Source organism: Oncorhynchus masou, chromosome 32 (genome assembly GCF_036934945.1).
Source record: "Oncorhynchus masou masou isolate Uvic2021 chromosome 32, UVic_Omas_1.1, whole genome shotgun sequence".
NCBI classification, from domain to species: Eukaryota; Metazoa; Chordata; class Actinopteri; order Salmoniformes; family Salmonidae; genus Oncorhynchus; species Oncorhynchus masou.
This window is the reverse complement of record NC_088243.1, coordinates 4,464,612-4,481,948: the sequence shown is the minus strand read 5'-3', so window position 1 is coordinate 4,481,948 and position 17,337 is coordinate 4,464,612. Positions and strand designations below refer to the sequence as shown.

The window sequence follows — 17,337 nt, the reverse complement described above, 5'->3', positions numbered from 1 at the left end:
CATAATACATCATATAGAATGACATAATATAGAATGACATAATACATAATATAGAATGACATAATATAGAATGACATAATATAGAATGACATAATATAGAATGACATAATATAGAATGACATCAAATAGAATGACATAATACATAATATAGAATGACATAATACAGAATGACATAATATAGAATGACATAATATAGAATGACATCAAATAGAGTGACATAATACATAATATAGAATGACATAATACATAATATAGAATGACATCAAATAGAATGACATAATACATAATATAGAATGACATAATATAGAATGACATAATATAGAATGATATAATACATAATACAGAATGACATAGTATAGAATGACATAATATAGAATGACATAATATAGAATGACATAATATAGAATGACATCAAATAGAATGACATAATACATAATATAGAATGACATAATACAGAATGACATAATATAGAATGACATAATATAGAATGACATCAAATAGAGTGACATAATACATAATATAGAATGACATAATATAGAATGACATCATATAGAATGACATAATATAGAATGTCATGATACAGAATATCAATAGACAAGATGTACAATGTTTCCATCCAGAGCATCTTTACTTCTTTTCATGTATTCTTCAATAGCTCAACACAAGTTTCAGTAAGGATGTGAGAGTATGATTACAAAACATTTTTTCTAACACAGGGAGGCTATCGCTTTGGGCACAACAGACTTTGCAGTGGAGGATATGGATAAAATCATGGAGGAGCTGGGGAGGGATTTCAAGGGCAACTCTTACCATCTAATGCACAAGAACTGCAACCACTTCTCATCCTCGCTTTCTGAGGTAAGTTTCTGTTTCATCACCGTTTCATTACAGAGGATTACTGTTTGATTATACATTTTGAATTATACATTATATTGACATTTATTGTGAACGATCTGATAGAGCCATTACTGTCAATAGGAACATTGCCTATTGACAGTCATGCATATTTTGCAGAGTATGTTTTTTTAAACTTGCCAATTGAAAAACATGTTTGTTTTCGTTCTATTCCAGCTGTTGTGTGGGCGTGAGATCCCTCGCTGGGTGAACCGTCTGGCCTACTTCAGCTCCTGCGTGCCCTTCCTCCAGACCTGCCTCCCCAAGGAGTGGCTGACCCCCGCTGCCCTGCAGAGCCACATCAGCATGGGGCTCCACAAGGAGGAGCGGGAGGCCGGAGAGTCCAGCGACGAGGACCCCAACTCAGCCTCTGGGACCGCTGGGGCGGGCACCGGATCCTCACACAGCTGTCGCCATACACGGGTCTGAGCCAATGACTGTATAGGTCTGAAGAGAACAGCCAAATAGGACTCTCTCAATTACCTTTGACCTTCGAACCAGAAGGTCACCTGGTCCCCTCTGCAGGGGATGTAGTGATGTAATATCTGTGGGCCTGACTGAATAACCACCTGACCTCATAGTACCACCCCTGAGAACAGAGACGAAGACGACGGATGATTAGCTAGCCTGGTAGTACGGGCTGGAGGGTCCTGCAAAACCTCCAGATCCTTAGATCCTTTCCCTGGTTTTGTCCCTTTTAGATATGGTAGATATATTCCGGAGGGGGATTTGTTATAGGTTTGTTGACAAACTAACTCAGAGCATGGCATGGCTCTTTTAGATTGACCACAGCTACATGATGTACTGTAGGTCTGGGCTACTTTCTGGTCATTTCTCCTTTTTCCATGAACTTTTACATTTTTTGTCAGCCTTCATCCCCGATCCACCCTGATTCTCTTCTTGCAGAGCTCCTTCTATTGTAGAGTGAACGGCTATCAGACACCACAAAGATAAATCTCAATGAACGTCCCAAATGGAGCCCTATTCCCTATATAGTGGACTACTTTAGACCAGAGCCCTATTCCTTATATAGTGCACTATTTTAGACCAGAGCCCTATAGAACCCTATTCCCTATATATAGTGCACTATTTTAGACCAGAGCCCTATAGAACCCTATTCCCTATATATAGTGCACTACTTTAGACCAGAGCCCTATGGAACCCTATTCCCCACATATAGTGCACTACTTTAGACCAGAGCCCTATAGAACCCTATTCCCCACATATAGTGCACTACTTTAGACCAGAGCCCTATGGAACCCTATTCCCTATATATAGTGCACTACTTTAGACCAGAGCCCTATGGAACCCTATTCCCTATATATAGTGCACTACTTTAGACCAGAGCCCTATGGAACCCTATTCCCTATACAGTGCACTACTTTAGACCAGAGCCCTATGGAACTCCATTCCCTATATATAGTGCACTACTTTAGACCAGAGCCCTATGGAACCCTATTCCCTATACAGTGCACTACTTTAGACCAGAGCCCTATGGAACTCCATTCCCTATATATAGTGCACTATTTTAGACCAGAGCCCTATGGAACCCTATTCCCTATATATAGTGCACTATTTTAGACCAGAGCCCTATAGAACCCTATTCCCTATATAGTGCACTACTTCAGACCAGATCCCTATGGAACCCCATTCCCTATATATAGTGCACTATTTTAGACCAGAGCCCTATTGAACCCTATTCCCTATATATAGTGCACTATTTTAGACCAGAGCCCTATGGAACCCTATTCCCTATATATAGTGCACAATTTTTTGTTGTTGTTGTTGCAAGGGCCCTTATGGCTCTGGTCAAAATAAGTGCCCAATCCAGGGCATAGTGTTCCATTTGGGACGACGCCTGAGACTACTGGTATTGTGACGTTAGCAGGATGTTACTTGCTGCTCACTTCAAGAGGTACTTAACCTCACTACTTGGGCCTTCAGTCTTAACTTCAAAGATGTTTTGCTATGTTTATGTGTGTGTGTGTGTGTGTGTGTGTGTGTGTGTGTGTGTGTGGGGGGGTTAATATTCTGGCCATTTTGTGGACGTTGTAGTGCACTATATATAGTGATATGAACCTGATATATAGTGATATGTGCTCTGTTTAGAAGGAGTAATTACATGTGGGATTTAAACCAGCACATTTCTGTTAAATGTCATTCTTAACTGAAAATGATGTGCCAAGAGCAAAGGATTGGACAAAAGTGAAGACATCCAAAATTAGTTTTGGACCATATTGACTTCAATGATTACATTTGACCATATTAGTATTATATATTTGGGTGTTATTTGTCTATTTCATGGTCTCATGTATTGTTTAACAAGACATTGCCCCCCCCCCCCCATATAATTAGCTACTTACTACCATCATGTGATGAATAACACTGGCAGGTGTCTCATTTATACACTTCTTCAATGGGAACCATTCAATATTTCATCAGGAGATGAAACCTGATCAAGAAATCTCAACCCTTGTGACCGATCAGTTGGCGCGCAACATAAGAAATCTCAGCAGTGAAAGTGAAACTCATAGTTGTTGAATCACAGTTTTCTGTTCATACAACTCCTCTTGTCTTGACCCCTCCTCCCCAGAGAGTGATTGAGGAGGTGTGTGAGGGGTCTGGAAGCCCGTCGAGGAAGGGGGGGGCGGTCGGTCAGTCAGTTGTCCTACCAGTCAGTCAGTTGTCCTACCAGTCAGCCAGTTGTCCTACCAGTCAGTCAATTATCCTACCAGTCAGCCAGTTGTCCGACCAGTCAGCAAGTCTTGGACTAGAGTATTACACTGACTACCAACCTATCAAACAATGTCAATAATGCTGTTTCCAGATGAGACAGACGTTAGGCTACATGTTATTCTGTTCTGTTCCTGCATTATATTACAGCTGCTCTGGTAGAGTCAATAGTATCCATTCTGAAGTCATTCCGTACATAAGTCTTTCTGGAGGACAATATTGTCCTTTCTTTCTCTTCTCCTCCTTGGTTTACTGTCTGTCTGTCTGCCTCCACCCCTCCGTATCCCATCCCCCTCTCAGGAAGGAAGTCACATGACCTGTGTTTGTTACACCGGTGTCTCATTATTATCCATCATCTCCATGACAACTGGGCAAAATAAAATAACTAGATTTATTTGTTCATATACTTACTTTTTAAATCATCTATTTATTTAATGTGTAGTGTCATCAACATTGTTTTTTTGTTTTTTTAAATTCAGGAAGATTTTTTTTTTTGTCATCTTGAAATGGGTTCCGTAAAGGTCAGTATTCCATGCTCTATATTGAAATCAGTTTTGGTACTTTCTGCAGAGAAGACCTTTTCTATTTAACCTTTATAAAACCAGGTAAGAACAAATTCTTATTTTCAATGACGGCCTAGGAACAGTGGGTTATAACTGCTTGTTCAGGGGAAGAACGACAGATGTGTACCTTGTCGGCTCGGGGATTTGAACTTGCAACCTTCCGGTTACTAGACCAACGCTCTAACCACTAGGCTACCCTGCCGCCCCTGGGTCATTGTATTATGTATGTGCTTTACCGAATTGTAAGACGATGCCACAAATGTTAAGGATGGTAATAGAGTAAAGATTCAAGAATAGCAGTAATATGTTGTCCTGTCCTTGAGTTTGGCCACACCGTCTGAAATGAACACCATTGAATGGGAGGAAAATCTTATTTTGAGTTCAAGTCAGATGAGATGGCCAGCAGAATGTTGTGGGAAATGTGTCATAAAGATCTGGCTATTTTGTATGTACATTTTCAGTACATTTTTGTTCAGAGATGTTTAGAGTGCAGGAGCAAAGATTTTTGTTATAACTAACCCAAGATAGACCACAACATGTCGTTTCCTCTGGGAGTAAATTGCTCATAGTGGGCAGAACAAGCAAGAAGGTGGGCAGAGCTAAACACGAGCCAGTGAGAGCCTATTGGCTCATTCTAGCATTGATTTGCATATTTCCGATAGGGAACGCCTGATTTGAAGTGCGCCTGTGCAATAACTCAATTCGTGGTTGCTCTCCTAAACGCAATTTTTTAAAACTTTGGCCAAGGGTGAAGTCTAGCAAACTTAGTCCAGTCTGTTCGTATCATATTCTAGTTTTGAACATTGTTTTGAGATCAAATATTTAATCGATGAGAACATTAGCAGAATATTGGCCATAAACCATCTCGCTTTCATCTTCTCCCACTGGCGGACACATGGTTTCCTCTCACCACCAAACGTTGAAACATCAACTGGATGCTTCACATTTTTACATCCGGTGAAATATCTGTCTCATTGTTATATCTGTGTCATGGGTCTTATGGAACGTTTTTTGATAGGTCTGTTGGACTTGAACACGCCCACCACTCTTGGTGCTGATGAACATCCGGTTTCCTCATCTTTCTCTCACTCGGAGTCGCCATTTTGATACACATCAACCAAGCAAGCACACTACCAGAAGTAACGAAGACAACGGCAAGGGTGAGGTTCAAATTTAGATAATTGTAAATGTCGTAAGTAGACTTGCACAAATATTTTGGCGAATCAATAATGTTAATGATTAACGTTTTGTTCCGTGTGCTAAGCTAGGAATGCAGCTAAACTAGCTAGAGTAGCGAAAAGGCAACTGCACGACATGGTAACGTTAGCTAGCTAATAACGTACGTCGCCGACGAAACTGCGATTATTTTTGTGGATGGGCTGGATCTCCGATGTAGCATACAATGACGTTAAAACAATTAAAAATAATCCCAACTACTTTTCAGCACCCAGAGAATAGCACCACTAACACAACATTTTGTTCGTATAATTGCGGCCTTTTCGTCGGGTTGTAAAATGCCGCGTTCAAGACAACTGGGAACTCGTGGAAAAAACGAACTGCGACCGGATAGCTGGCGACTAACGTTAGCTAGTTAGCTTACTAACGTATATATATACACATGATCAAGATTGTTTTAATTCATATTAAACGGTATGTAGTTTATTCGTTTAGCCTATATGTGAAACTGTATACGTAGTCGTCTCGTCTGGGTTCGGCAATCTGGCTAGTACTAACCAGCATTAAGGCTAATAAACTGGGCTAAAGTGCACTTTTAGTATTGATAACTCTTAGCTAACGTTAGCTAGTTAGCACACTGATCTGGGCCTTGTCGGCAACCTACTTGTTTGGGGGGGGGTGGTAAATGTTCTGTTAATCACCAAGTCAACTTTTTGTTGTTTTTTCAGATAACTATGAGTGGATGTCGAGTGTTTATCGGTCGTTTGAGCCCGCATGCTCGTGAGCGGGACGTGGAGAAGTTCTTCAAAGGTTATGGAAGGATCCGGGAAGTAAATTTGAAGAACGGATTCGGCTTTGTGGTAAGTCGGCCTTGCCTCGTGTCTTGATCAAACACCTATTGTGGATGTTTTGTTTGTTGATTAGTTAACCCCACCCCCTCTCGTCAATCAGGAGTTTGACGACCACAGAGACGCTGATGATGCAGTTTACGAGCTGAATGGCAAGGAACTCTGTAGTGAAAGGTAATGATTTGGATACACATTGAGCAAAGTCTCAAGAAAGATAAATTGCAACCTGTTATGTTTTGATATTTAATACACATGGGCAGTGTTGGAAGAAGTACACAATTTTCATACTTGAGTAGAATAAGATGACTTGTGAAAGTCACCCAGTAAAATACCAATTTGAGTAAGTCTTAAAAGTATTTTGTTTTAAATGCACTTGCCTAATTAAAAATAAATCATTTAAAATGTCTTAAGCAAACCATATGACACTTTGTTTTTTATTTATTATTTACCAACTATGCATTTGTGTTTTAGTGAGTCTGCTATATCAGAGGCAGTAGAGATGAACAGGGATGTTCTCTTTATAAGTGCGTGAATTAGACCATTGTCACTTTTGGGTGTCAGGGGGAAGTGAATGGAGTAAAAAGTACATTATTTCCATTACGAGTGAAATAATTTGCCCAAAGTGCTACTTAATTACACAATTGGGTTGTTCCATCCAGAAAGCCCAGGGCACCTCAGATTGTTCGGAAGTAATTTCTGGAACTGGAAATAGATTTCCCGTAACACTTCAACATTATTTTGTTGAAGTGTTATTTGATCACAGATGATTTAAGTGAATTGATTGCGCTATAATTGTTAATGTATAGGATTGAAATAATATTCAATAAGTAGAGTACCATATTGGACCTTTTTTGTTTCCTAAAAAATAAGTTGGACTTCGGGGAATTGTCAACCGCCACAAATCCCAACAATGAGTAGACAGTATAATTTCTGTCTGATGTGTAGTATGGAGCTGATGCTCTGGATTTAGGATGGGAACTATGTAATGAAACTCGGCAAAAATATAAATATCCTCTCACTGTAAACTGCGTTTATTTTCAGGAAACTTAACATGTGTAAATAATTATTCTCCCTTTATGATAGCGGTCAATTTTTCTGCCCCGATTTTTGCACTCTACTTGAATTGTTAAGATTTTCTTGACATCACAACAAAACATTTTTTGCACAAATATAGATAGAATTACATTTTTATAAACTAAAAAAAAAATGTCCTCACTGTTAACTGCGTTTATTTTCAGCTAACTTGTAAATATTTGTATGAACATAACAAGATTCAACAACTGAGACAAACTGAACAAATTCCACAGACATGTGACTAACAGAAATTGAATGTGTCCCTGAACAAAGGGGAGGGGGGGGTCAAAATTAAGAGTCAGTATCTGGTGTGGCCACCAGCTGCATTAAATACTGCAGTGCATCTCCTCATGGACTGCACCAGATTTGTCAGTTCTGCTGTGAGATGTTACCCCACTCTTCCACCAAGGCAAGTTCCCAGACATTTCTGGGGGTGAATGGCCCCCACCCTGCGTTCCAACAGGTCCCAGACGTGCTCAATGGGATTGAGATCCGGGCTCTTTGTGTCCACAGGCGGTGATGTCTGGTGAGGACCTGCCTTACAATAGGCCTACAAGCCCCCAGTCCAGCCCCTCTCAGCCTATTGCGGACAGTCTAAGCACTGATGGTGTAACTCGGGCAGTTGTTGTTGCCAATACATGCGTTGCTTTTGTTGTCCAAAATTGGAATTTGTGGCGCAAACGCAATTCAATGGTACCTAATAATAGCATCTTGTGGTCAGATCCTGGTAATAACAACTAGAGTTCTTCACAGGCCCAGTTTCAAAATGGATCCGGTATGCATCTAATATATACACACATTCCAAACTGACCCGGGAGGCATTCCTTATGGACCTGGTCGGATCCAGACCCGCTAACCGTCGAGAGGGAGATGACGCTGGTATAGCTGGGAGGGGCTGTACTACGAGCGTCTGGCAGTTATCTCCAAACTTTTGTGACACACGGTGCAAGTCTCTATCTGTAGCATAATGATTAGCCAACAACAAGCTACACACCAGCAGTTTTTTATTATTTTTTTAACCTTTATTTTACTAGGCAAGTCAGTTAAGAACAAATTCTTATTTTCAATGACGGCCTAGGAACAGTGGGTTAACTGCCTGTTCAGGGGCAGAAAGACATATTTTGTACCTTGTCAGCTCGGGGATTTGAACTTGCAACCTTTTGGTTACTAGTGCAATGCTCTAACCACTAGGCTACACTGCCACCCCAGTTTGCAGCTTCGACTAATGATTAGCCAACAACAAGCTACACGCGCTGTCTCATAAAATGCCAGTGCAGCGGCATAAATTAGATAAATTAGACGGTTTCTCTGGCTACTGTACCATGTCACGTTCGACGGCACTTCCGGACAAGTCCGTTTGAACACGACACACCCGAGACCGGTGACAATCGCATTATTTAGAATTCTGGATTTACTAACACCTTCAATGACCCCCGCCCCCCTCCCCCTGTTCAGACACGTTAATCAGATAATACAAATAGATTACGTAGGATGAAGAAAGAATACAAAGTATTTTAGTCATTTCTACAGCCCTGTTATAAGTGTCTTGTGTGTTTTTTTATTTGTATTAATAGGGTGACTATAGAGCATGCCCGCTCCAGAAGAGGGAGGGGTGGTGGACCCGGGATGGGGGGCGGAGGAGGAGGACGTTTCTCCCCTCGTTTCAGCAGCTACCGCCAGGGGTCTGGTGATCGCCGCGGTGGAGGTGGAGGCGGCTCCAGGTACACAGACCACACCGCTTCGTGTTCAACCTTCTCACCTGCAGCGACTGGAGTTTAGTCGGTGGGATTTTAGTTCCCCTTCATAGCTCGGAGATGGCGACCTTCCTTGGTGGCTCCGTGTGCCGAAGTAGCATGTCTTACACGTATTGAATATACCAGCTGAATAATTAAGACTTACCGCCGCTTGATTTGAACGCTTTCACTTGTCGGAGTCATTTCCCCAGTGTGATTTAGAATACATTGTGACCCTGTCTTGGTCCAATGCTGTACATTGTATTATATCTATTGACCTGTGTCTTCATTTAATGGCAGGCTCTCATGTGTATGACACTCTTCAGTCATAATAGTGACAGTTCACCCCCCCCCCCCCCCGTGTTTATAACTTTTCTCTGCCTTCCTCCTATGCAGTAGGTATGGTCCTCCGGTGCGCACTGAGCACAGAATCATCGTGGAGAACCTGTCGTCACGCATCAGTTGGCAGGTGAGAGGTTAAACCCATCTGCTTCAGACCATTACTCTGTACTGATACTGCTTTTTTTTTTTTTCTTATAAGCTGTATTCTTATTGAAAACATGATGATTTATTACCAAAGGACACAGCTATATGTTCAAAAGTCCATTAGGGGAGATAAAACGGCAAGGCCCCTTTTGGATTCAGGAATTCATTGTTTTATTTCTTGATTTATATATAAATATATATTTATATATATAAATAAGCACTTATACCAGAAGGTAAATCTAACCAATCACATCATAATTTTATTTTAACAGCTTATTCTTATTCTGGTTATTAGTTTATAATGGAGTTGCATGCACAACCTCCTTGGAGGTGTTATGTGCATAGCGCCCTCTGCTGGTTGTGTTTTCAATAGTGTCCATTTGGTGCCTCTCCTTACACGCAGTTGCCGCTGGTCTAAATCTTGGCTGGGCCCCGTAGCGGGTGAAAGGGCTCTAGCGCAGGATAGCCTTAGGATGGTCCCTCGTAAAGCCCCAGTCTGGAGGTTCTGTGGTCTGGTCTGGTGGATACCCACCCCCCCCTCCCCACCCGAATGCAGCCAGCCTGTTACTCCCTCAACCCACTCCACGTTCCCTACACTCTCCCGTTTGGTTCTTTTATCTGTTGCTGATGGAGCTGGGTGTGTTGACAGTTGGGCACACTGCACACCCTCTTCCTTCGTTCCTTCCCCTACTTGATCTCTGGTGGTCCTTTACTTGTGGAGGCTGGCCGGAGTCCGGGTCTGTCAAGGCTGAGGGAGGTCGTTTCTCAAGGGCTTAACACTGTGACTGCATTGGTTCCCATTGGTCCTCTATTTGGACACGTGGCTCTTTGCTAATGTCTTCCTGGGTATGGAACGGTAAGTAACATATAACTCATGTGATTGGGTTTAAGGGTTGGGAGGAACAGGAAGTAGAATCGTTTACCTTAGTCTTACTGGGAAAACTTATGGAACATTTATACTAGGCCAACTAATAGTTTACTGAAAGATCCCCTTGATCAAAATGGGTCATGATGAAATGAAAAAACTTCTGATCTCCGTAGACTTCATTTTAGTTTAGAGACGCCCCCTAAAAACTATTACAGTTGCCACTAACCGACAACATGTCCAAGACACGACACCTCAAAGGATTTTGTCGCGTCTCACCATCTCCCTATTTGTCACATCAATCCTATTTGACTTAACAAACCTAAAATACAATACCGGGGAACTAAGTAGTGTCAGGTTTCTCCTTTGAGGCCATGGCAGTGGCTCGTCACTTATTAAACGCCCCTCGTCCCGAAAACGCCAGAACATCACATTGTAACTGTGTTTTGATGAGGTCAGTATTACATGGGTGGGGGGTTTACTGTTGTATTGCTTTATTGATTTTTTTGTCTTGCCCCAGGTTCAGAGTTCTCTCAGCCACATTCGTGTGTTGGTCTGTCACTGACTCGTGTATGCTTCACCACAGGACCTGAAAGATCTCATGAGGAAAGTTGGAGAGGTCACCTTTGTGGATGCCCACCGAACCAACAAGAATGAAGGGTGAGTTGTCTGACCAGGGGCCCTGTTCATTCGGCACAAAATGGAAGGGCGAGTTGTCTGACCGGGGCCCTGTTCATTCGGCACAAAATGGAAGGGCGAGTTGTCTGACCGGGGCCCTGTTCATTCGGCACAAAATGGAAGGGCGAGTTGTCTGACCGGGGCCCTGTTCATTCGGCACAAAATGGAAGGGCGAGTTGTCTGACCAGGGCCCTGTTCATTCGGCACAAAATGGAAGGGCGAGTTGTCTGACCAGGGCCCTGTTCATTCGGCACAAAATGGAAGGGCGAGTTGTCTGACCAGGGCCCTGTTCATTCGGCACAAAATGGAAGGGCTGAAATGACGGATGACTGTCTGAATTTTAGAAACCCTCTTGTTTTTATTAAAACAAACAAATGTGGTCTGCCCTGCTGCTATTATGAAATGAGCTGTCAGCTTAAATGTGATTTGACTCGGCAGGGTGGTGGAGTTTGCATCACACAGTGATATGAAGAACGCTCTTGATAAGCTGGATGGAACAGACTTGAATGGACGGAAGCTGAAGCTGTCTGAGGATCGCAATAGCCGGTAGGCATCCCTCTTCCAGTTTTGTAGTGAAGTTGGATAAATACAAGATTGTGGGTTTTCCGTTTGCAACTAGAATTGTGAGCCAACCGTGTCTTGATGTTTTGGGGCAGTGTAGCTAGCTAGCTACAAAAAGGAAGCTTCAAAGATTGGCCTGCAGCGTTGAGCACTACTAAGGGACTTGAGATTGGAGTATAAAGGACTGGAATGCAAACGGACTTGTTGTTTTAGGGAGCTACGTTAGTGGTTGGCTGTGGGTATACCCGTAAATATACTAGTGGTTAGAGCGTTGCACTAGTAACCAGCAGGTAGCCTAGTGGTTAGAGCGTTGGACTAGTAACCAGCAGGTAGCCTAGTGTTTAGAGCGTTGGACTAGTAACCAGCAGGTAGCCTAGTGGTTAGAGAGTTGGACTAGTAACCAGCAGGTAGCCTAGTGCTTAGAGCGTTGGACTAGTAACCAGCAGGTAGCCTAGTGGTTAGAGCGTTGGACTAGTAACCAGCAGGTAGCCTAGTGGTTAGAGCGTTGGACTAGTAACCAGCAGGTAGCCTAGTGGTTAGAGCGTTGGACTAGTAACCAGCAGGTAGCCTAGTGGTTAGAGCGTTGGACTAGTAACCAGCAGGTAGCCTAGTGGTTAGAGAGTTGGACTAGTAACCAGCAGGTAGCCTAGTGGTTAGAGCGTTGGACTAGTAACCAGCAGGTAGCCTAGTGGTTAGAGAGTTGGACTAGTAACCAGCAGGTAGCCTAGTGGTTAGAGCGTTGGACTAGTAACCAGCAGGTAGCCTAGTGGTTAGAGCGTTGGACCAGTAACCAGCAGGTAGCCTAGTGGTTAGAGCGTTGGACTAGTAACCAGCAGGTAGCCTAGTGGTTAGAGCGTTGGACTAGTAACCAGCAGTTAGCCTAGTGGTTAGAGAGTTGGACTAGTAACCAGCAGGTAGCCTAGTGGTTAGAGCGTTGGACTAGTAACCAGCAGGTAGCCTAGTGGTTAGAGCGTTGGACTAGTAACCAGCAGGTAGCCTAGTGGTTAGAGAGTTGGACTACATTAGTGGTTGGCTGTGGGGTAAATGTAATTAATTAATTTGAATTTGAATTATTCTGTTCCACCAGTCACAGCAGGAGTCGTTCCCGTGGGTCCCGCAGCTACTCCCGGTCCCGTAGCCGGTCCCGGTCCCCTCGCTCCAAGTCCCCCAGCCGCAGCAGGAGCAGTCATCGCTCCAGGAGCCCTCGCTCTGCCAGCCGTACTCCGGAGAAGAAGCCTTCCTCAGGAGGAGGAGGAGGGGGCAGGGCTGCACATCGCTCCACTTCACGTTCCCCCTCCCGTTCCAAATCCCGTTCCCGTACCCCTCCCGCACGCTCTCGTTCCCGTACCCCTCCCCCGCGTTCCCGCTCCCCTGCCCCCCGTTCCCGTACCCCTCCCCCGCGCTCCCGTTCTCCTGCCCCGGCCCGGAAGCCGTCCCGGTCTCGGTCCCCCTCGGTGGAGAGCCAGCACTGAGCCGCTCTGAGGGAGCTGTTGAGGAATAGTCCAGTGGAAGGAGTAGAGACTCATTGGGAATGTGAACACTGATAAAGTTCTGTTAGTTCCATACCAATGAGTCTGTCCTCCCGATTTAAAAAGTGACCACCAGTCTCCATTGGTGTAGTGGTATGTATGGACTGAAGGGAATGTCATGCTGGAACTGTGGCACCTGGCATTGTGCCAGCCTGCCTGCCTGCCTGCTAGTGGGTTGTAATGAAGAGGAGCCTTGCCTTGGGTGTAATGCCCTCTCTCCCACAATCTAATTTTAAAATCTGAGCTTTAGTCCTGGTTGGTTCAGTTCCTCTTGGCCCTGGACTGGTTATTTTATGATTATAGGTAGGATCCTGTGTCCGCCAATTCAACTTCTAATTTAGTCTTTTATTGCTATCTGAATAATTAAAGCGTTTCCGTTTGAAAACCAAACTTTTTTTTTGTTTTTTTTTTTGTTAATGAAATGTACAGTGTGATTTGAGAGCTTTTGATTGGGTCGCTGTCCTGTTGAATATCTGTATCGTTGTCCCTGCAGGTTTGTAAGTCTCGTTGTGATTGGTAAGTTGTATGAAATGTACAATTGTTTTGAAGTGAACTTTGTCTAATCAATACAATGGTTTTTTTTCTGTTTTTTTGTCTTATTTGTGTTCCAATCCACACTCTTAACAGTTAAGTTAAACTGCACCCAAAATGATTTGGATGGGTGTTGTGAATTAATTTAATCTACTATGAGGTTTTTGTTGCGTTTTAACTATGATTGAGTATACTGAATAAGCATTTCACAAATTAACTGATTTGTCTTTTATAATTAAAACAAATATATAAACAAGACTACAAGTGCATAGTCTAAATCACCACTTCTAAGTGTGCATGCTTTGTTAATCTCGATGGGCGAACCCCGAGTGTAGGTTTGGAATATTCTGGTCATTTGACTCTCTGTTCAAAATGATTGAGCTAAAAAAAAAATGTCCCTATTTCCCCGTGGCTCCAGAGATCTAATGTCTGTGGTTTTTCTGCTCGTCTACATTTTGTGATCTTAGAGCAGGGTCTGTATGTTGCTGCAAATAAAACCTTTTTTTTTTTTTTCAAATTTATCTGCTTTTTAAGGATAATGGTCCTGCCGAAAGGTGTGAATTGGCCTCTTATTGATCACATGGGGTGTTGTGATCCTCAGCCTGAGATGTCCCCACTTCTGCTGCTGATTTTTAGCTAGCTTTTGGCGTGGCGCAAGTGAACATGGTCATGTACTAGCAGATGTCCTGTGTTTAATCCTCTGTGAGCAGACTGGGGGAATCGCTACCTGTTTAAAAAAAAAAAACGTTGATCTTTTTACTTAGGCAAGTCATTTAAGAACAAATTCTTTACAATTGCCGGCTTAACCCGGATGACGTTGGGCCAATTGACTGGTGGCCTGATGTGACAGGGTAGCCTCGTGTTTAGAGCGCTGGACTAGCAACCGGAAAGTTGCAAGTTTAAACCCCCGAGCTGACAAGCTACTGTCATCTGTCGTTCTGCACCTGAACAAGGCAGTTGACCCACAGTTCCTAGGCCGTCATTGAAAATAAGTATTTTTTTCTTAACTGACTTGCCTAGTTAAATAAAGGTAAAATAAAAAAATTCTGGCCAGGTTTCGAACCGGGGAATAGTGACGGCTGAGCTGCAGTACCTTAGACCTCATTTGCTGCCCGGCTAAGCAAGCAGCGTGACATCCTTTTGAATAGCTGAAACAGATCTTCTTTACAGCATGTACCAAGGAGAATGGAAGTTCTCAGCTGTCAAGTCAGTGTGTAGCTTTCGTAGACTGAATCCTCACTGCTAATATTGTGCTCTATGGAAGTGTCAACAGCCAGATTTTCATGCCACCAGGTGGCATAATTGAACAAAGTGTAGACATGTTGATTGATCTGAAGTTATAATGGGTTCGACAGCTGTCCCCCCCCCAAATTGTTACTATAGTCATGTTACGGACAATGAAAATGAATTACACTGTTGGGTTTGCCCTCATTTTGTCTCTGTGTAAGCATATAAACAGTATCACATATTGCCAAAGTGAAAACCTATTTCAATTTTTTATTTTTTTTCTCCACATTTATTGAAAATGAAATACAGATCTCATTTACAAAAAAATTCACACCCCCGAGTCAGTACTTTGTAGAAGCATCTTTGTCGGTGATTAACATCTTTGAGTATTTCTGTATCAGCTTTGATTTGGGGATTTTCTACCGTTCGATGGGGAGTGGTGGTGAACAGCAATCTTCAAGTCTTTCCACGGACTTTAAATGAGATACAAGTCAGGGCTTTGTCTGGGCCACTCAAGGACTTTCACATTCTTGTTCTGAAGCCATTCCACCGTTGTGTTGGCTGTGTGCTTGGTGTCATTGTCCTGTAGGAATGTAAATCTTCGCCCCCCAGTCTAAGGTCATTTGTGCTCTGAAGCAGGTTCTCATGATTTGTCTCCATTCATTGTTCCCTCCCTCCCAGTCCCTGCTACTGAAAAGCATCTCCATAGTATGATGTTGCCACCACCACGCCTCACGGGGGGATGATGTTAAACCGGTGATGAACTGTCTGGTTTTCTCGAGACATAGCACTTTGCATTCAGGCCAAAGAACACATTTATTTTTCTCTGTGTCAGACCACAATCTTTTCACTTGTGCCCTGAGTCTTTCACATGCCCTTTTTTGGAAACTCCAGGTCGTACCTTTTCAGGAGTGGATTCAGTCTGCCCACTTCCATGAAGCCCAGATTGCTGAAGTGCTTTGGAGACTCTTGTCCTTCCGGCAGGATCTCCCATCTCAGCCAAGGAACTCTGTCGTTCTGTCAATTGGTTTTTGGTCACCTCCCTAACCAGAGGTGTAAAAAATATTTTAAAGTACTACTTAAGTAGTTTTTTGGAGGTTATCTGTACTTCAATATTTATATTTAACTACTTTTACTTCACTTCCTAAAGAAAATATGTACTTTTTACTCCATACATTTTCCCTGACAACCTAAAAGTACTCGTTACATTTTGAATGCTTAGCAGGACACAACTATGGTCCAATTCACACACAAAATCAAGGCAACATCCCAACAATCTTTACACTTAGCCTAGTGGTTAGAGCATTGGACTAGAAACCGGAAGGTTGCAAGTTCAAATCCCTGAGCTGACAGGGTACAAATCTGTTGTTCTTCCCCTGAACAGGCAGTTAACCCACTGTTCCTAGGCCGTCATTGAAAGTAAGAATTTGTTTTTAACTGACTTGCCTGGTTAAATAAAGGTAAAATAAAAAATAAATAAAAATATGGCAGATTCCCAAAAACAAATGCTTCATTTGTAAATTATGTCTGAGCGTGCCCCAGTCGATCTGTAAATTAATAAAAAAAAGTGCCTTCTGGTTCTGCTTAATTTAATGAATTTTAAATTATTTATCATTTTGATACTTATGTTTACTTATTTGAGCAAATTACCTGTACTTGTTCTGGTTAAGTACAGCACCTTCAGAAAGTATTCACACCCCTTGACCTCTTCCACATTGGTGTTGCAGCCTGAATGAAAAAATTTATTCAATTGTGATTTTGTGTCACTGACCTACACACAGTAGCCCCATAATGTCAAAGTGGAATTATGTTTTTAGAAATATTTTACAAATTCATTTAAAAAAAAAAAAAAAATGCTGAAATTGTCTTGTCAATAAGTATTCAACTTCAGCAAGTCAGTTAAGAAGAAATTCTTATTTTCTATGACAGCCTAGGAACAGTGGGTTAACTTGCCTGTGCATGGGGTAGAATGACCTTGTACCTTGTCAGCTCGGGGGATTGAACTTGTAACCTTCCAGTTACTAGTCCAACATCTCTAACCACTAGGCTACCCTGCCGCCGCCCTTTGTCACGGCAAGCCTAGGTACAGTGCCTTCAGAATGCATTCATACTCCTTGACTTATTTCACATTGTTGTGTTACAGCCTGAATTCAAAATGAGTGAGAAACATGTATATTTCATCCATTTACACACAATGCCCCATAATGACGAAGTGAAAACATGTTTTAGAGAAATCTTTGCAAATGTATTGAAATAGAGATCTCATTTACGTAAGTATTCACACCCTTGAGTCAATACATGTCCGAATCGTCTTTGTCAGTGATAACAGATGTGAGTCTTTCTGGGTAAATCTCTTTTAAGAGCTTTCCACACCTGGATGGTACAACATTTGCCCATTATTCTTTTCAAAATTATTCAAGCTCTGTCCAATTTGGTTGT

General features: G+C 42.5%; 2 protein-coding genes across 3 annotated transcripts in view; both read left to right on the top strand.

Moving 5' to 3' along the window:
* The window catches only part of LOC135525480 (deubiquitinase DESI2-like), a 12,603-nt gene extending 9,355 nt beyond the window's left edge, over positions 1-3,248 (top strand). The window contains exons 4-5 of the mRNA XM_064953149.1: positions 717-858; positions 1,072-3,248. Of these exons, the coding sequence (XP_064809221.1) occupies positions 717-858; positions 1,072-1,323 (394 nt within the window). The 3' untranslated portion in view covers positions 1,324-3,248. The remainder of the gene's footprint in view (positions 1-716; positions 859-1,071) is intronic.
* A 1,995-nt stretch (positions 3,249-5,243) lies between these two features.
* On the top strand, positions 5,244-13,728 carry LOC135525479 (serine/arginine-rich splicing factor 5-like). 2 transcript variants are annotated; one of them, XM_064953148.1, is made up of 8 exons: positions 5,244-5,350; positions 6,095-6,226; positions 6,318-6,388; positions 8,863-9,009; positions 9,421-9,490; positions 10,959-11,032; positions 11,489-11,596; positions 12,699-13,728. In XM_064953148.1, the coding sequence occupies exons 2-8, from the start codon at positions 6,101-6,103 to the stop codon at positions 13,081-13,083; spliced, it is 981 nt and encodes a 326-aa protein (XP_064809220.1). In that variant the 5' UTR covers positions 5,244-5,350; positions 6,095-6,100; the 3' UTR covers positions 13,084-13,728. The 2 variants fall into 2 exon arrangements, with proteins under 2 accessions (XP_064809220.1, XP_064809219.1); XM_064953147.1 differs by having other exon boundaries at positions 9,418-9,490.
* The last annotated feature ends 3,609 nt before the right edge of the window (positions 13,729-17,337 follow it).